Source organism: Acanthaster planci, linkage group LG20 (genome assembly GCF_054643075.1).
Source record: "Acanthaster planci isolate LZ-2023a linkage group LG20, COTS_SCS, whole genome shotgun sequence".
Lineage (NCBI taxonomy): Eukaryota > Metazoa > Echinodermata > Asteroidea > Valvatida > Acanthasteridae > Acanthaster > Acanthaster planci.
Genome location: NC_141796.1, coordinates 1,358,001 through 1,378,229, shown reverse-complemented (window position 1 = coordinate 1,378,229; position 20,229 = coordinate 1,358,001). Strand labels below are relative to the sequence as shown.

General features: G+C 39.7%; 3 protein-coding genes and 1 long non-coding RNA gene across 4 annotated transcripts in view; all 4 read right to left on the bottom strand.

Annotated features, from left to right (window-relative positions):
- Positions 1–1,207: 1,207 nt before the first annotated feature.
- Positions 1,208–5,926, bottom strand: LOC147795820 (uncharacterized). The gene is made up of 2 exons (XR_015423541.1): positions 3,870–5,926; positions 1,208–3,618 (listed from the first exon to the last, which is right to left on the bottom strand). It is a non-coding gene; the product is annotated as an uncharacterized LOC147795820 (long non-coding RNA).
- A 115-nt stretch (positions 5,927–6,041) lies between these two features.
- On the bottom strand, positions 6,042–12,099 carry LOC110990877 (uncharacterized). Its single transcript, XM_087130736.1, has 4 exons — positions 9,483–12,099; positions 8,588–8,893; positions 7,632–7,985; positions 6,042–6,385 (listed from the first exon to the last, which is right to left on the bottom strand). The coding sequence occupies exons 1-4, from the start codon at positions 9,565–9,567 to the stop codon at positions 6,276–6,278; spliced, it is 855 nt and encodes a 284-aa protein (XP_086986862.1). The 5' UTR covers positions 9,568–12,099; the 3' UTR covers positions 6,042–6,275.
- A 1,809-nt stretch (positions 12,100–13,908) lies between these two features.
- The window catches only part of LOC147795816 (uncharacterized), a 46,170-nt gene continuing 39,849 nt past the window's right edge, over positions 13,909–20,229 (bottom strand). The window contains exon 9 of the mRNA XM_087130406.1: positions 13,909–16,915. The gene's annotated coding sequence lies outside the window, so the exon portion shown is untranslated. The remainder of the gene's footprint in view (positions 16,916–20,229) is intronic.
- On the bottom strand, positions 15,626–19,632 carry LOC147795819 (uncharacterized). Its single transcript, XM_087130407.1, has one exon. The coding sequence runs from the start codon at positions 19,548–19,550 to the stop codon at positions 17,046–17,048; it is 2,505 nt and encodes an 834-aa protein (XP_086986533.1). The 5' UTR covers positions 19,551–19,632; the 3' UTR covers positions 15,626–17,045.

Below are 20,229 nucleotides of genomic sequence, written 5' to 3'. Positions count from 1 at the left end.
GGCATATACAATACAACGACCGCTACAAACTGCTTGGTGGCTACAGTGACCTAAACTACGAATCAAAAAAAGTTCGAGGACCTGACGTTTTGATCCTAGCAGAATTTTTCTTAAGCTTTGGAGAAAAACTGCTCCAGGTCTTCGAACTTAAAAAATAAAGTGAAAGAAAATCAACTTTTCTTTTGGTGTGCATGAATACTGATATTATCCGTATGTTTATATCCTGAAAGCAAACCAATAAACGATACTAAAACAAAAACTAGCTCGATCCTTTTGTTGAGGAAGTAAATAAAAATCTTTGGTTGATATTTACGACATCAGCCAAAGTATCACTGAAGTACATGTAGACTTGGGTAGAATTAAATTGGCCAAACAGAGGCAGTTCTCCCTTTGTTCACTGAGCACAATCCTACCAGAAGCCACCTTAAGGGAAGGATTGATCATCAAGTTCATCAAAAACTTTGAATGACCTAGCCTATGAACATACGACCGAAAATCTTAGACTGCAACTATAAATGGTTAAATTTAAAGAGACTGGCTTTTTCTGAAAATGCACGAAAAATTAGTTATGTAAATCTAAATGTAAATATTTCGTTTTCAGGAGACTGTCTTACTGTCTAAACTACTTGCCTAGTCGTGTTCAGATGGTCCTACATATTTTCAAGTTATAACCATAATCTTTAGGATTGATTTGGCAATATTAAATAAAATACCTCTTATATATAAAACCGACATAGAAGTCAGATAAGAAATATTGCTGTCATGCGTTTTACTGCCGTCTTACTTCTTTACATTTGAATCGGAAATGTTGGAAACATCAGAAATGTCACAATCCATTCATGATACCGTGACTGCTTGGGTTCTCTTCATTGTCATTGTCAACTAACTCGTCCGGCAACCTCCTGAGGACATGACCCTTTGAGGGGAAAATATGTTAATTGTTGTCTGGAATTACGCTACCCTGTTGAATATCAATCTGTTGACACAGTTGATCCCTGGCATAAAATGGGGCAAAGGTAAGACCGCTGTAAAGACGTATACCTGCACATGTAGCCATTACTGCATGATGTTTATACAGTTTTACAGCTTCGTGTAGAGAGGCAGGTATACGAGGAAGCAATACTTTGCTGTTAACTATCAAATTTTTGTTTATTCAAGAAATTGCAATGCTGACTGTGTTCGAGTTGAACTTTTATTTTGACAGCTGTGTATATAAAGGTTTAAATCACACTTTCATCACTGCTATTGCTTTTGTTTTTACTCCCATAGTTTAATTTAAATGAAACCGTTTCGATTTCTACGAACTTACAGGTACATGTCTACTTGGTTTCATTTCAGCCTGTTAGGCTACACATTTCATGTACACATGTACATAAAACTGTCGTCAAAATATAGCACAGATAGCAGTTATGAAGTAATGCAAAGTGGCGAGCAGTGCTTGTAAAAACGTTGTTTAATTAAACAACATCGACTTTCAACTTCGATCTCTCGCAACAGTGCCGTGTTGTTAACAACATTTCTATTTCGTAACAATTCCCATAAACGAATGCCAATTGTGTGAAATGGCAAGGAAGTCATTCTTTCCATTATGCAAATATGACACATTCACCATTACACGACTCAAGAATATAACCTGATGAAATAAAAACTGAACAAACTGCCGTTATAAACAATAGTACAGTAGTGTTCGTAGGAAATCCACGACCATTTCCAACGAATTGTTTATAAACGTTATTCCCACTATAGTATAAGCATCCTAGCATCCAAGATTCCTGAATTCTCAGTACTGCAGAAGTTGATAACATATTCCATTTTCTTAGAGCACACTCCACCGCTTTGAGACAGTATTAAATACTGACCATTTTTTAAACTACAAAATCCTCATATTTAAGTTTGAAAGTAACCAGTTTCCTAACAATATACGATCCTTGCTCGGGGGGACTCTTAGCAAATGAACTTCACATTAATAATTCTGGAACCATATTATTCATGAAACAAAGCAGACACCGAGTGCCCTGTCCCAGGAAGAGCTAACCCTTGTGCCCTTCTTTCGAATTGTGCAGGGATATGAATGATATCTCAAAACCTGTTCCTGGAGGTAAATATTAATGATATATAGACGTCCATGAAAAACAACAAAGCTACATTGTGACATGGCCACCTACTCCAGTCGTGCAAAATGTTGCATATCAGATGTTTTTCATTCACTGTTACTTTCAGCTTTGGGGTTTTAGTTAATTTATTAATAAATTATTGGTGGTTAGAATTGTTGTTGTTGATATGTTCTCCGAAGTGCAATTATTTATGTTTCACAAATGGAACCCAGACCCCGTGTGGGTGGGCTTCTTACACCCCTTTCACTATCTGCCACTTTGGCCAGTTTCGGAAATCCGTGTACAATTTCATGAAATGAGAGTCCCACCATCTGGCTAGCTTTTAGATAAAAAATATATATTGAAAAATTCTCATTTCCCTGAATACTGCTGGCAACTAGGCCTAAGCCGGGGGAAGCTTGCTCATTGAAAGCCAAGATTTCAAGTTAATCTATATATACGAATGATTGAATTTAATTTTTGAAAGAGCTATAGGTTCATAATCTTGTTCAAAATGATCACCAATTTCTTTTTACTTACAATAAACCTGCAATATGATTATTTGGCCAAGCAAATGCCATTTTTTCACGTCTGTCTTTATAAATCTTTACCATGGTGTATTATAATTGTATACATTTGTTGATGTTATGGTGTGTCACAATCTTCAGGTTTTCCCTTTTTGACGAAGAGTATCATTCTCGAGGATCAAGGGAGGTTAAACTTTAAGTGCCAGTATTAATGTGAAACTGCTGTGAATGCCTTATGTCTATAATAATATGTAAAATTAATAGCGATCCAGGGCAGCAGCGATTGTAAGAGCAGCAGCATGATTAAAGGCAGGCAGTTAAGTATGGCGAGGGTTCTAGAACTATAACAGTACTGGGTTGCCAAAACTCTGCTCGTGGCCAGAGGTACAAAGCCAAGACAATTACTTCGAAATTGTTACAATTGTTAGAATGTGACTGCCAAAAGGATGAGGCGGAAAATTCTCAGTTTTAAAGTGTTCTGCCTTTCTGGTTTATAACTGCTTTAGTTACAAAACTTCATTCATAGGCATAAAATGTAAACGATTTAATCAAGGGTTTCATCGAGTTGCAGGCAAAAATGAAGTTTACAAACAATTTTTAAATTGCCTCTTTGTTTTCTGATTCTCAGTTATCTGATTTAACGTAGTTTATTAGTAAAAAAAATCAAATTCAAATTCAATCAGTGAAATACCAAATCAATTCGACCCTTTACAAATCATTTCAGGCTCATTTAATACAATCACAGAAGATTAGAGTTTGTTGTGATAAAAATGTATCAAGGCTTTGTTCTTTCTCATTTAGAAATACATGTAGGTTTCAATGTATACATCCCTTATAGTTAGGTTCCGGGTCCCGCAGTGTGTCAACTCTTGCTTGCTCAATTCTCAGCACTGCACTCGAGTATTTGTAGACGTTGTGTCATCCAAATCAATTTGTGACATCGGGTATCACGGGTAGCAGGGTAGTTGTGATTGACATCAAGAGTGACCACTGACCATCTAAATTTAAAGAAATGGCCAAACCGTACAAGTACTACATTTCTAAATTGGACTATAATTTAAACTTCAAAATAATCCTCAATAGCTTTGGATTAAATAACGCAGCTAAATCCTTCATCTTTGACAAATATAACTGTAAAATCAAATCAAATTTCATCTACAAATTCTATTGATATTTTCAGTGAAGGAAAGGAGCTTCATCTTGTCAATAAACTTAGGAAATAATCAATAAATAGGGTATTTACACTTACACTTACGAGTTTCTTCAGTGGAATGTACGTAAGATGGTTGAGGTCTGCTCCACTGCTGGCCTTGACAACAAAATCTGGGTTTTCCTCGGTTCTGTTCTAACTGTGGCAGGTTAGTTCTTGCATGAGGCACCTGGATTTGTGCCTACTGGGCGAAAACGCATCTAATTGTGTCTTGTGGCAAATGAGAAAACGCTTTTTGGAGCTACTCAAATGTCATGCTGACATAGCGGAATCATCTGGCATTCTGACTCTCAGCCTAGCTATGGTACTTTCCTCATCACTTCCATTTTACCCTTCACTCCAACAAGCTCAAGCTAATTTTAAATAATAAAAGAGCAGCTTTTTGCCAGAACCTGGCTAACCTAATTTACTAAGGAAAAAGACACAGACACAGGTCCACCTTCAATACTGGTTGATTGCTCAACATATCTGGAGAGAGGAAAAATCGTGGACTCCCTTCTCTAATTCAGCTCTAAACAATACTTCTCTATCAGTGAAAGAAAGCTAGTTACACTATACAAAAGACCTGCATGGAAGGACTCCAACTGGAGGGGTGTATACAATGAGAAGGTTCCTGAAGAAGACTCACGGCCTGGTCTACTTAAATTGGAAGGGGGAGAAAGAACATTCCATTAAAACCCAAGGGGTTAAAGCAAACCCAAAACAGACAAACATTAAATTAAAAAAAAAAAAATCTTACAACAATCCCTTGCAAAAAACAAAGCCCTAGATAATTCATATTTCTGTTATGTAATACATATACTGCAAATCTTGCCAATTATAGCACTTACAGCAGTAACAAAGTAAAATGTGTATTTTAAGACATCGTTGCCAAGCAAAATGGAATCCAAACTTTGGCCGCCTATGCAAGATGGCGGTAAGTGTTTATAAAAGCTTAACATAATGTCATGCTGTTCCCAACAATGCTGTTTCACAATAATTCCTATAAATGAATGCATATGTGCGAAATGGCAAGGATCAGGTAAGAAGTTAAAGGGAACACTTTGTTTGACACAGAAGTAAACCATTCTGTCCACTTTGCGACTATGGTTTATTCATTATTAGACGACTCAGGAATGTAGCCTGAAGAAAGAAAAAGGGCACAAACTTACGCACTAAACCATCTTGTATATAAAAACTATACTACAACAGTTACAAGAGAAATCAACGACCATTTTGAAGAATTCCTTATAAACATTAGTACGAATCTAGCATCCAAGATTCCTGAATCCTGAGTACCGGAAAAGGTGATTACAAATTCCGGTTTCAGAGAGCACACTTCACCACTTTCACAGAGTGTAAGACACTGAATAGCTTTAAAACTATACAAACACCATCTGGAAATCCTTATGTTTAAGTTCTAATGTAACCGGTCGAACAATAGATGCTCCTTCTTTGTGCGGAATATGAGAAGTCACGAGAGCAAAATCAGCATTTGAAATCGTCATTGGTATTTCTGGGACATTATTCATAAAAACAGTAGACATTAATTTTCGCTTTCTCCGTCTCTTTTTAGAACCACCTGACCCTTGTAACCTTCTTTTGAATTGTGCATGGATTTAAAACATAGGCCAATATCAAAAATCTGCTTGTTTTTAGTATTACTTAAAGCCTAAATATCTAAGTGACACTCAGGTAAAAAAGCTACACCCTGACTTACTCAAATCTTTTGTAAATCAGGTTCCTTTTACAAACCTTTACTTTCCGACCTTTGGCTTCATTTAATTTATTGATAAGTATTGATGAGTAGAATTACACTTTTTGATAGGTTCTTCAGTTATTTGTGTTTTACAAAAAGGGATCCAGACCTCGTGTAAGATTGGGCTTTTTCCTTGTACCCTCATCTGTTACCATCTGTATTTATATTGCTCCATTAACATTGTATTAAGTTGTGATATTTGGCACTTAATTCTGCTTCACTCCGTACCTACAATTTGAGAGATTTATAGTAGCCACAGCTGCGAACCTTTTAAACTTTTTACACCGCGGTGGCGCCGTGCTTTGGGACGAATAATTCCAGTTAACACGGTTACAGCATGTGGTACATAGGATGTAGGTTTGCGGGTACACCATGTAAAAAAAAATTCTCTTTTGGGAAGAGGTGTGGTTCTGAGAAGAACCGGTGAGTTGAACACTCACCGGTTCTTCTCAGAACCACACCTCTTCCCAAAAGAGAATTTTTTACTTGGTGTACCCGCAAACCTACATCCTATGTACTTCCGCCATGCAAAGCTTCAAATCTTACTTAGCATGTGGTACGTTGCTTCGGGAGGTTTATTCAGATAGGTTCCGTGGAGGAGTTCTTAGCATTTTTAAATATATTAGGCTTGTCCATTAATGTTCCACATAGAGTGGAAATTTACTGCAATTTAACTGAAAGCGACTATGCTCCTCTTCCCGTCAGATTTATCCGTTATAGTGCTTGTAAATGACGATCTCGGCGATGACAGCTGCGATCGTCGCAGCCACGCAAAGACTAATGAGAACTCCGGTCACTGTATTCTCGTACCCAGACCCTACAGGAAAGGCACGTAATTACACTGATTATTTACCCAGGAATATTCCTACATCCGCACGTGATGTTATCACTTGGTCACCGAACGCCCTGTTTGCGATTACATGAGGAATATGGACACGCCCTTCACTCAATCCATCCTCCCTGCGTTTGGCCCTATAACTCATGTATGCATATTGGCAAATAGGCCTACCCAAATTCTCACTCAACCTTAGGGTTCCAAATGCAAATTTTTAGCATTTGAAGATTTGGGCGGCATCGTGTAGAACTATACTGACACAAACTGCTGATTGTCTGTCGAAATAAATCCATCAGTGTACCTCACTGAAACTGGACCAAGGCACCCGATCCGACTACCCACTGTTACTTACAAGTGAGGTCAGTGCAGCAAAATAGCCTGCAAGAACTGTGATGCTATGATGCAATACAGTGGCACACTTATAAGTGAGGCTAGTCACCGTCAAGAAAATTTGCAAGAAAAAGGCTATAACAAGTCTCACTTATAAGTTTGCCCACTGTGTTGCATCATACGATAATATATTAGCATCACAGTTAGAGCGTGGCTATTTTGCTGCACAGGCCTCACTTATAAGTAGCGTTAGGTAGTCAGATCGGGTGCACCAAGCTACGTCTCTTTGTCACACGTCGATAATCTAAAACATCAGTGTTTCTACAAATTTAGGCTTCAAAGTGTGACCTTTTTGTGTCCTTGCAATTGTTACACCTGTCCAGACCTGACCTGACACTGAAATTATTTTCAAACCATTTCTATTTGTTCGGCAAGTATAATTTGCATGAATTCTTAACTCTTGGAAATGTGAGACGATGTTATGAACTTACCAAACCATATGTCAGATGTAACAGGTGAAAAAAACCTCAGACGCTAATTTATAGGGAGACCATGAAGCAATAACAGCAGCAACAACAACAACACATACATGTACATAATTCCTGAGCAAATTAATTCCTTCTGCGCATCAGTCCTTCAAAATAAAAGCAAACTTTGACAATATTCATTCATTGCACTAGTCAATGAAATTTCTGAAAGCGTTGCTCTATATGTACACGTAGCAGTCCACCTCTATTTAAGTCAAGATCATGGAAGCCCTCGTTATATTAGGCCACAGCCGACATATTCAATATTTTTCACTGGTGCCTTTCACCGTTTTGTCAAAGTATACATCTTTCTTTAGAATGGAATATATAATTAGGAAGAAGATGGATTTTAACTTTTAGTGAAAGCTCACCTCTGCAAAATGTTATCTTGAATGACGTGCTGTTCCAAGATTTGCCGTTGTGGATGTCTGTTGCTGTACATGTCAGGTTACTTTCCCGGGTCTTGTCACCCGGATGTTTCACGAGGAGAAAGCTGCTCACATTGACCAACCCTCCACCGAACGGTGACTCGACCACAGCGGTGCCCATTTCTGTCCAATTTGCGATGTTCCACGTGATGTTATAGGTATCAGGTCTAGCATCCTGAATAAAGCATTCGAAGAGACGTGTGGTACCCGACTGCACAACCACCGGACCATATCTCGGGTCATCGAGGAGCGCACCGGTCGATGGGTCAGAGACACGCACCATAGGAATAGGAATAACTGAATTCAAGAGCCAAAATAGTTTCCATTTTATGCGTTGCATAATAACAGATTCAGTGGGCGTTTTGTGATTTGGAAATAGCGTTAGAAGGGATAAAACTAGTGTCGTAAATCTGTGTTGGAAATATAGGGGGAGGGGGGAGAAAGGTGGGGGGCTGACCTGCCGGGTCACTATAAAGGGGGCAATGCTCATGATAAAGATGTACATCTGTGATGTGTATCAAATTCATGCAGAATCTTACATCAAAATGGTACACATGTATTTATGACTTTTAAAATTGCTTTCCCTTTTTAGTAATATTGCAAAGAGTTTACCCTTTGGGAAATACTGAAATCTTTTCAAAATCCGTTCAACTTTTTTTTAGCTCATAACAAAAAGCGTGCGTGAGGCAGTGTGGGGGTGATTCAATCACCCATTCCCCACCTAAAACGTGGGGGGATATATTTTCTCCCGTTCCCCAGGGATTTACGCCCATGGTGAAAACTAGCGACTCAATAATTGGTGCTTGCTTAAAGTTTGCACATAACACAAAGGAAGCAACATTATCGGTTTAAATTAATGTATGTTTGTATATAGAAGCATGTTCACGGTTACAACTCACTTGTTAAATTAGCACTGCTGGAACAAACGCCTCCTTGTACTTGTACCCTGCAAGTATAAAGGCCTTTGGACAACAAGTCGGCATCAATGACGGTATGATTGCAAGTAGAAGGTACAGAACTGTGATTGTAAATGCAGGAGCTCCCGCCTGTCAATATCCTCCCCGGGTGCTTCCATCGTATTTTTGTACCACTCATTTCCTCGTTACCCACTACCTCACAGGTTAGGGTCACATTGTCACCGATGCGGACAAAGATATCCGGACCTTGCGTGATCCCAATGGTTGCATCACAGCTGTTCACCTCACCTTCAGAAAAAAATACTTCACTATTAGGAAACTATGCAAAAACCCAACTCTGTGATAATCGAGCTTAGTGGCCAGCCAAACATATAATGTGGGTTGCTGCTTTTTTGCGCACTTAGGCATACGCTCAGGGCGAAAAAAAATTCCTAAGCGTTACAAGAGATTTAATTTTTTTTAATGTACCTTTCTGTTTAATCGAACTACAAGCACCAGTGCCTGTAGTTAACATCTCTAACAGTTCTAACAAAAAAAAATACAACGCGAATTTGTGACATTGCATATAATATTCGCGTTGCGAATACATTACAACTGAACATTCAACTCTAGCGAAATTTCGCTGCAATTTTTTCTTGACGTTAAATTCACTTCGCTTCTGCATTTGCCTGAGGTATGAACCGGCTTAAATACATGTTTTTAATCTGTCAGGAAATTGTTTATTTAACTTTGTTTTATTCTACCAGTGATTGGTGGCAACCCGCTGACATACTAATGCTCGCAATAGTCAATATTTTCGCGCTGAAATATATTTCTACATGTGCAAAAATTGTGTTGCTCATCTAATACATCAAGGGAATGTTATTTCCAGTCTTACCTCTCACTAACGGCAATGCCAGCGCAGTCAAAGCAAAAATGCTGAAGATCCTCATGTCTCCTTCAAACAAGTTCGAAACTGGCATTATGGCTGCCAGTCAGCCTGCTGCTGGAATTATCTATTTACAATATTGCATTTACTCATATCGATTTTGTCATATGAAAATTGTGCAGGTCATGGAAAAAAAACGTGAGTAAATTTCCTGGTTTCACTTCCCGCATTAAAAAAATATTGAAAACATTTGAAAACACTTCGCTACAGGTTTCCGGAAGCACCGTTCGTGAGCAAGAAGCAATCGTAGCTGAGCCAAGAACTTCTTGTACGGATCCAAGCTGAAAGTGCGTAAATAAGCAAGATGGCATCAGAAATGTTTCTCACTTATGACGTTGTGTACACATGAATGCTGTCGCGGCCCGGACTGCATGGTGCTTCGATCAGTCCTTGGATTAATTATCTTTACCTCTGAAAAAAGTTCATTACAATATAAGAAACTATTGTAATATGTTTAAAGTGAATTATTCATTTACGTTGGTAACATTTACTTTACGAGTAGCATCTCCCAGGATGAATTAATAAGTTTTAAGCACTGCATGTACCCCATGAACTTGAATTGGTAAAAACACCACCTCCCCAACAAATTCAAAACTACAGTGTAAAACGTCATTTGCATTTGTTTGAGCGACCTTTACGACATTCCGTTTTAGTAATCCATGCCTACTTAACACCAGAGAACGAGTCTGCACCCATTTTGGTGAGTAATACGAGACCCCACAAGTGTAATTTTGATGCTCCTTCACATTTACAGGGCGCATTTCAACAGCGGTTGCAAGCGATACATGTAAACACCGTAGCTAGCGAGCAGCGCGACTGTTCATTTCATGGTCGACAGTCGTGCATACGGCTCACACTCTTTAATTATATTCCTTCCCAGTTTCTATATATTCCTTCGCATGGTGCTACCGCAAGCCTTTCCATCTATTGCTGTCTTTCTCACCATGAATAGCCTGAAATTTCATCCAATGCCAGTTTAACGTCCTCTCCCACGGACACCAACGAAACCTTTAGTGAGGTCGTGTCGTGTTGCACCTCAGGATGATCAAGCAACATATATGTAACCTCAAATTAAATTTGTGAACACAAAAAATACTATACCCAGCAAGAAATGAGACCGAGGGGTACCCCCCAACATGTCCAATCCCTATACACATTCCATACTATTGTTACTTAACACACCCCCCCCCCCAAGATGTCTGAAAGGAATTCCCCAGATTCCTGCGAGACAATGACTAACACAAAGCAGGGGCGGTTCTCTCCGTCTCATACCTTGCTGCATATGAAAAATACGTACATTTTATATATCCAACTAATCAAGTTCTGGGAAGTACACGTAACTTGTACTTCCTGCGACATCATTTTTCTATGTGCAGCCACGTAGAGTTTTGTGTGTGTGTACAGCGAATTGCACAACGCTATTTTAATGCATGGACTGGTTGCCGCGTTGCCATCACACCTTTTTGACAGTAGCACGGCGCAGCGGGAACCAGCGGAAACCTTGCATGAAGTAATATTGCGTGCGTGTTTTCGAAACCGTGATAGCGACATGCGAAGGGAACTTGTGAAAACCACAAAACTTTCTTTCCACATGTTGTGAATGTAAAGCAGGTGTTTTGTGAAGACAGGATCCTGTCTTTCCTAGGAAAGACAGGATTGATTTTTCCTTTTTTGAGCTGTGAGAAGAGATGGATACACGTATGATGGCTCAAATTTGCCGGATGCAGCTGAAAAGTTGATAAGCACATTTTGCTTATGTAGAACCATGGAGGAAGGACACAAGTCTTTTTTTTCAGCCCTAAAATGTGACATGATTCATAAAATTCCACGAAACTTGGTGTTAGATGTCACAACACCCCCCCCCGACCACATACCAGAAGACATATGAATATTTCCAACTTTTGTGGGCAAAAGGCATATTGAGTGGTGAAGTTACCACACCGAATTATGGAATTGCCAAAAGACTGTGAAACTGTATACAAAGTGGTGGAATAACAAAGCCGACAATGTAGCATCAGAGCGAGCGAGGATAGCAACGGCGTGTACATCATTGTCCAATCCAGCAAGCGCAGTGTACATATGACATCGTGCATGGGCAGGGTTTGCCCGTTACGTTTTTCTCACTTGCCAGCCGGACCAGCAGTGATGGCTTTTTACTACTCCATAAGCAGAATTTTCACTAGTCCGCGTCTTCCCCTAAATTTCAACATTCTTTTTGGCACTAGTGTTTTCTGCTCCAACATCATGCATAACAGTGTGCACTCGGTGCTGACTGTTGTTTAATTGTCGATGAGTAATCATAAATGGCCATGGGAATTATGAATTTCCAGAATATTCATGAGTATAACTCTACTCAAGCAAATTAAATATAAATCACAGATATGCCAGAAAATTGAAATAAATGTTTCTGTGAGGTGACATAATTCGTGGGGAGTCGTTTTGCTGAAGTCCCTACAATGTTCTCATTCAGCTACAGGACATGATGTAGTGTATGAACAACCTAGCCGGGGTTACATGTACATTGCAAGGATGCGAACATTGTGATTGGGGTGTTCAGAGTACATTTACACCTGTCACCACCACAGTAAGAAGACAGGTAATGGTACTTTTTTATGAGGGATTCAGATAATGGGTCCGTAAAGCATTTAAAGGATTAGCCCCACCGCAAAGTTAATGAGGAAGGCGCCCCTAGATGGGCTCAGTGCATTTTCACTTGACCTTAAGGTGTCGGCAAGGGATCACAACCGGGATTTTTTCACGGTGTTTTCACCATGTGAACTGCCATGAAGTTGCAGTGAAAAACAATTTCACAGTGAAACTGCAAATTAACTGCAAATTCATGGTGCTGAAATTCATGGTGTGAAACAGCTTGATCTGGGAAGATAGTTTAGGGACCTCGTTTGCGCGCTGGCAGTCAGCCAATCAGCAGTTTGTATTGACGTTACTAACGCTATTCAAAGTAAATCGGCAGTCCCAATAACCGAAAGAAAAACAAATCACTTATTTCAAATGCATGTCACAATGGCTATGTCCTAATGCCATCATCCGGTTTGCTAATGTTCACGTGGCAGTTTCATTTTCTAAAGAGGAGTGTTGCTTGTAGTTAATGTAACCACGGCCTTGAATCCTTGATACAAAGAATATAGCCTTTGGCGGAAAAAGCAACAAAAAGGTTGCTTCCCATCTAAATAAGCCTTAATTGGATTTTCTGAAGAAAAAAATGAACAAAGTCAGGAAACCTGAGAGAAAATTACCGTCAAAGTCGCACCCCGTACATTTTCAATGGACGGCTCACACTTCTTGCCACCAAGGCCGTTTGTGCGCATGCGTGCATAATAATGAATTTAGTGAAAAGGTCTATTCTTCATCACCTCGCTCGGGCCTTGGGTTCCCAAAGAACGTGTTTGACAATATACATGTACGTTTGCATTCATGGTTTGTGTAAATAAACATTGCATTGCTGTATTGTAAACATTGGCCGTGTATTTAGACGTGACCCCTGACCCTCGTCGTACTAGACTGGCCTTATTGCTGCTGCCGTTGCAGTGCCATGACCCTGGATCGCACTCATTTTGAAATATTATTATCATTGTAGCCCCAGTAGTAACCAGTATTATTTTCATATTGATACCCGCACTTCTAATTTAAAGGGACAATGGAATAGAATTTTTTATTCAATGTTACTACCCCCCCATCGCACCTTTTAAATTCATCTAACCCAGTTCTGAATTATTGTTTTTATATTATTAACCCATTTTTTCTTGCTTTCATGTTTTTTATGCGAATGTAAATTTCCATATCCATGAGCAAAACTATGGGTCACCCCAGGCGGTGAATCTGTGTGTAATTTATGCGCAAAGAATTTCTAGATCTTTTGAACACTGCTATTGTAGATTTCATTTCCTTTGGCAATTTATAGTTGTGGAAGTATAATGCAAATAAGCCAGCAAGCAGAAATGTTTTCAATTTATAACAAATTTGGAGTTCCCAGTTTGACCATGAATATGTGCATAATAAACAGTGTCTTCAGGTCCTCGATTTACATCTAGGCAAAAGCTTCGTCACTTGTCCGGAAATTCTTGGTTAATTTTGAATGTAAAGTGGATGTTGCAGTTCACCTTACTCGAAATAAGATTCCACAAAGTCTTTATACATTGTAGAAGAGTTCAGATATGCTTCTGAGAAAACTTCATTGCATTTCAGTTATTCTTGAGAATGACATTGGTGTATGTTGTGCCAAGGGGTAAATATCGTTATACCAACACTGGAAGAAGGCTATACACTCATGGTTCCCTCTGGATGCTGTTTTACATCAAGGATGTCTAACATTAGGGCCTACAATACACAATACAGGCACAGTAATCTACAGTGTTACTGCTGTATAAAAGAACAAAGGAAAAAAATCTTTTTTTTCTTGGCCGCATGATCATATTGCAGGTTTTATTGCAAGCGACAAGAAATTAATACACATTTGAAGCATGTTATTAATCTCCAGCTCTTCCTTTCAAATATAAATTTCAATCGTTCGTAATTTCGATACACTGACAGTCTTAGCATTTAATTAATGAGTGAGCTTCTTTCAGGCTTAGTTGAAGGCAAGCTTTAGGGAAAATATTATTTTGAAATGTGTATTTCATGTAGAAGCAAATCACATATGACGTTGCTCTCATTTCGTTAAAATGTAATAAACGTAATAATTCACGAAATCGGCAAAACCGTGGACACTATTTTGTAAAACGAGTATTTATAAAACCAACCAAAACTTCAAAAGCCCCGACCTGGTCGGTGTGGCACAATGAAACGCTTCAAGATAAAATGCCAATATACTGTCAACATGAAAATTCAACATTGAGAGGAGACCGTATGATGCAAAAGAAAAGAGAATTTGTACAATTTGAAAATTCTTACAGGAATAGTCCAAGACATCGATGTACAAGCAATAAGTATGCATACGTACATGTGCTTAACGTGTACCAACGCAGTCCTTGACACATGGATAACTGTGGCAAGAAATATATGAAGCAGACAAAGAGAATAACATTTTAAAAATCAAAGAAGTGTTCTCGACACCAAATAAATCTAAGTTTATACATGTACTTAGAACATTTCTACTTACAGAGCTCAAGGAGACTAATCAAATATCAATTTTATGAAACAGATTCCAAACAGCCAAAGCTCGCCACTATTCTCTTCAACAGTGCTATGTCATACAAAGTCAAATGTTCGTGACTGAATACAGAATAAATGTACCATTTTGAAATGTTCGTGCAATATTTAAAATTACGTTTGAAATGATATTTATACAATTGAACATTTGTTTGTAGCGCATTAAATATTCATACTTATGATCAAAATTGAACTCTTTTATGCACCAGCAAACTCAGTCAGGCAATCTTACTCACTGTAATGACTGCACAATAATTAAATGGTTTAAAAGTTTACGTATCTTGGACCAATATAAGCTGTTCCGTCAGGAGCTGAGTAAAAAGTCCACAAACTTGTTTTTATTTGGTGTTATGCTTTGCAAGAATGTTTCATCCTCGAGAATTGCTAAATTCTCTAAATCAAAACAGCTACATTAGTCATAACGAAAAGCAAACGTGTCAAGGAAGGATTATTTTCAATTAACGCTTGTATAAAGTCAGAATATTGACACACAGCAGGATCACAGCGCTTCTGTTTGTTAATCCGTCCACTGTTTCTCTCCTTGAATATCTTTTGAAGTATGATAAACATTCAGCGGCGTAAATCTATGCAGGAAATGGGGGATTGGGAAAGGTGGGGGGGCAACTTGCCCGGCCATTCAAATTTGAAAAGGGGGGGCAGGGTACCATACGATATATTATGGTCGATGTTCATGATTCTTATGTACATCTGTAGTAAAAATTGAGAATTTGTATATTCATGGCTTTAAAAGGTTTTCTCTTTTTGAGTGATGATAAGTGCTTTTAGTAGTTGAAAGTCTGAAAATATCTGTTCATTACCGGTGTGTGCGTATTTCAATTCCTAATAGTGTCCTTTCTATTACCCCTGCCAGGATGACCGAATTAAAGTTAGTGGGCTGTGATTGTTGCTCAATATACAATAAACTGTTCAATTTAAAACACACGCTTTGATTCAGTTCAGTCAATATTACCTGTACACAATTCTTACGTTAAAGTTACAGTTACAGTCACTTTGTGACTTCAAAACTTTTTTCGCCACACTTTGAAAAGGAATTACAGCCCCAACCTTGCTCTATATTTTTGTTTGTGTCACTGCAAAATAATCATATGACTCCGTTCTAAAAGATTAATGCGTATATGGATACCACGACTCTGATGAAAAACTGCAAATATTAGGCAAACTGTACAGTGAAATTAAGCCCAAGACCTCGATCTGATTTACCATTCAACAATTATTCCACCAAATATGTTTCAGCGGATTTAGGAAATTGGATATAGCAGGTGGCACGAAAAACTACTTTTGTCAGAGTATTTTTCAACCATGCCGGGCAATAATTTATTTTTTTCCGTAGGGGGGTTAGTCAAAATAATATGAATTATTTATGAGGCCTACTTCTTAATCAACTGAACTCCAATGACTCAGCATACGTACCGCCTGTACACACATACAGTATCTGTGTGTACCGTGACTGCAACCCGATCACTTGAAGTTTTATCCTGTGAATGTTTCGTATTATATGCTGAGAAAAGAATATAATACTTCCTCTTGAAATTTAGTGCCCTTACCAGTTTCTCAATAGTTTATATATGCACATGATCAAGTTCGACTCCTGGGTATATGATCCAATTTTGACACTCACAAAGTCGGTAGAAAGATTTTTAACAATTGTGCATATCAGAAAAAGTCCGATTTGAAGAGTAAAGAATGCATGAATTCTTAAGCCGATCCTTGACAACAGCTTCTACTACAGGGAGCACTTCATTAAATGCAAATGGTATTGGAGCGTGATGGAGTTTGTCTATACGTGTCCTTTGCTGTAGCATATACATGTAGATGTAGCACTAAACCCCGGCCAGATCTTTTTGCTGCCACTGCCGCTAGCCCTGCCGATCCCGCATCGGCCTCATCGGGGAAGGCTTGCTATGGACGTGGGCTACTACCTTTATGATCTTCGTTCGCGAAGCCAAGCCAAGAAACACTTTACATGCACACACATCATGTATACCATTCACAGTGTACTGCAACCGAGTGAAACATCACTTAGTTAACAATACAGGCAAAGAAATTATGCACAACTGAATTTTTAGTATTTCATGATAGTTGATTTTCTGACATGAATAATAGTGGATGCTGGCTGTTTGCATTTATCAAAATTGCGCCAGTAGAATGATCGGAAGGTGTGATCATCAGATCTCGGTCACGGTTCACACACACACCTCCCCATAAACTGCGCGTAGGCGGAATGTGCTGGGTCAACGGAGTTCAGTTGAGCAATATGGCCTCATGAATAATTCATGTCCTTGACTCACCCACTTGCTGGGCATCCCGACGAGAGAACTGTCTATACTAGAGCATAAACATCGCCCTGACTTGGGCCTTAGTCGTTTCATCGACCCCTGCATTGTCTGCCATAGCATCGCCGTCGTTGCTTTGCTTTATTTGGGTGTCGGCTGTCTTGCCAATTGTATTACTTGTGCAGTCTGCAGCTGGATGGGCGGATTCGTTTTCCATTTTTTGTCTAGAAGCAGTCTTGCCAACAGTGTCTCCCTGTGTGTCTACAACCGGATCGCCAACGCCGTCTGTCGGTGTTTTCCCAGTGGCTCTACCACCGACTGATTCTCCTGTGTCTGTCCCGCCATTGGAAGAGCCGCTTGCCACTCTTTGCCCTACGGTGTTTCCACTACCTGCCTCCTCTTTGGTTTCGTCCGCCTTTTTGGCGGCATCATTTGGCGTGCTTAAGTCAACGGTAGTCTCACTTTGTTTTACTGTATTTTCAAATCCTTTCTTCTTTTCGGCTTCGTCCTCTGCGCTGTTTACCATGTTTTGCATGGCAGTGTCACCTTGTGCTTTCTGTTTGGTGTCTGAATCGCCTCTGCCACTTGTTCCTTTAAGTCCTAAGTCAGTCCCAAGTTGTTTCAACTGTAGACCGAACCCTTTCTTTTTGGGAAGTTTCAAAGACGCCAATCTTTCTTTTACTGCTTCCATGTTTTTGATTGAGAGGACTTTGCAATTTGGCATGATCTTTTCAGTTGTCATATTTTTCACAAACCCTTGCAGGATATCCTCTTGTATGTTTTCGTTCTGATTAGTAGCAGAAAGATGAAAACGTTTGACAAAATGAAAATACTTTAAACTGTCCGAAAGAAATCCCAGCAATTTCTCAGCAGGTGATCCATGCAGCAGATACAGTGTCTCCAGTTTTCCCCAAGGCCATCCTTTATTCTTGTCCATTTCCTTCTTGACTTCATCGAACCCAGCGATAGTTACTTTGTACAGAGACAGTCGAAGGTCAGACAACTTTGGGCAATCACGTAGAGGCAGATTTGTTACCGCTACGAAGGCTCTGTCATCAAACAGCTTATTCAGACGAAGATCCAACTTCTTCAGGTTCTTGAGTTGGTGTGCACCTTTCGCAAAATCACAAATCGCGTCAGAACTGAAAATAGTCCCAACAAGAACGAGACTTTCAAGCATTTCCAGACGAGGAAGGTAACGAGCTAAGTCTCTCGACGCACCCGAAGTGTGGCACTCACCACCCTGTGACTCAACAAGCTCTTGCAGACACATCGACTGCACCGTGTGAAGAACACTGCCATCAGACTGCTCAGCGGGAAACGTAGGCATGTCTGGGTTTGTAGATTCTATTCTCTCACGCAGGCTTTTGAGTAAAGCCAGTTCCTTCGTACCGTCATTTACCTCATACGATGCAACATCCACATCAGATGACTGACGATTTTTATCGTCACAGTTCTCATCTCCATTTGTTGAGGTGGTGTCTTCAGGTGATAGTTCTGTTGGAAGTGATTCGTCATTCCCTGTGTCAGAATGTCTTGCAGGTGCCTCGGGGTCTCGTTGTTTACTTCCCGTCTGTGCTTCCAGGGACCGGTATTTATCAGGTCCGGATTGGTTAACTTCAGCAACGGGTTTGTTTTCTTGATCAGTCTGAAGGGTGGTCGTGACCAAAGAGGTCTCTTTGTCCGTCTGCATGTCTGCTAGTTTTTTTATTTTTTCTTTGGATTTAGAAGATTTAATACATTCTTGAATCTCCGACCACTCATTTTTACCAATTCGGAACAACTCCACAGACGTTGCATTCAGCTTGCTGCCATTTTCTGGTGTTGCATGCTCGAAGAGGTACGCCAACAATCTCAGCTTGTAACTCGAGATTCCAATTAAGCGAACCCTTCCTTCTCTGAAGACCCCCTTAAGTTTTTTGTTTATGGCTCCCTTACACTTCCCTTCGAAATTTGCCTGCAGGGACACTTCTACGAGCTTCTGCAATCGCGGTGCTACTTGTAACGGACTACCTCGGTTGGGTCTAGCTTGCTCCCCTTCGATCATTTTTGCCAAATGTTTGACAACGGTATCCCTGTCAAATTGTTTGTACTGGAGGGCAAAGTGCAAAATATAGGCAAACCTTTCCATGTATTGTTGTTCACCAATACTTGCAATTACAAATAATTCGTTCACTTTATTAACAGACTGGGCCAAGAACATAGCAACACACAAATCATGGAGAATCTCCAAGACAAAACAATACCTATCATCTTGAGGTTCATTCAATGGAGTTAACTCCGCTGTCGGCTGCAATTCTTGATCGGTTTCACTGTGACGCTTTTGCAGGCAACAAAGGCACCCCTTCCTTACCTCTACTTCTGACACTTGCAATAAAACAGCCTCCGTAGTTTGCTGTATAGAATCGTTCTTGGATTCAACTTTCAAGTGACAAAGAAGTCCGATTTGACTTGCAACTTTTAGAACTTCTTCTCCCTTTTCAGACGATTTTAAGAACTCTTCTTTGTCAAAGTCTGTAAGAGTTTTAAAACTTTCGACCAGTCTTGGATGAGCCATCCTACCAAGTTCTGCAAGTACGTTAAGCTGATCTTTGATTAACTGATCGAGCCTGAGTTATTGCAACTCGGGTATCATTTCCTTTAGCATGAGCATTTTTGTCAAACAAGCATTTGACCAATCTAATAATCAAATCCGCCATGGTAACGTCAGGTTTAAAGGCATCTCCCTTTGTCCAGATCGACATCTGACAAAGAGCTGTCAGTACAGCCGGAAGGCTTGAAATGACCGGTGGAAGAATGTCTTCCTTTAAGTATTTGTGAAGGTTTCGTTTCTTTTTAGGGCTTTGCGTCTGGGCAGTTTCCGCCTTTTCTTCAGTGGGTGTGGCCTTCTCTTGTCTAAGAGGAACGGATTCTTCCCGCTCTTGTGACTCTGATTGTTTATTTTGCGGGACATCAACGGAACCCGGTTCTTTGGTTTTAGTTTTTTCCGGTTTGTGCTCAGGGGTAGCTTCGTTTCTTTCGTCAACAGTATCCAACACGGCATTAACATAATCAATGGCACTTTTGAGCGTAAACCCAATAATTGTGACATGGCGCATGTTATGTTTTTTTGACGCAACCTCGGCAAGCTCTGCTTGTCTTGTGGTCAACACTAACTGACAGTCAAGAAGGTCTTGGTGTGTCAGTATTTCCATGACGCTGTCAATGTCTTCTTTGTCATTGCAACCGTCGATCAA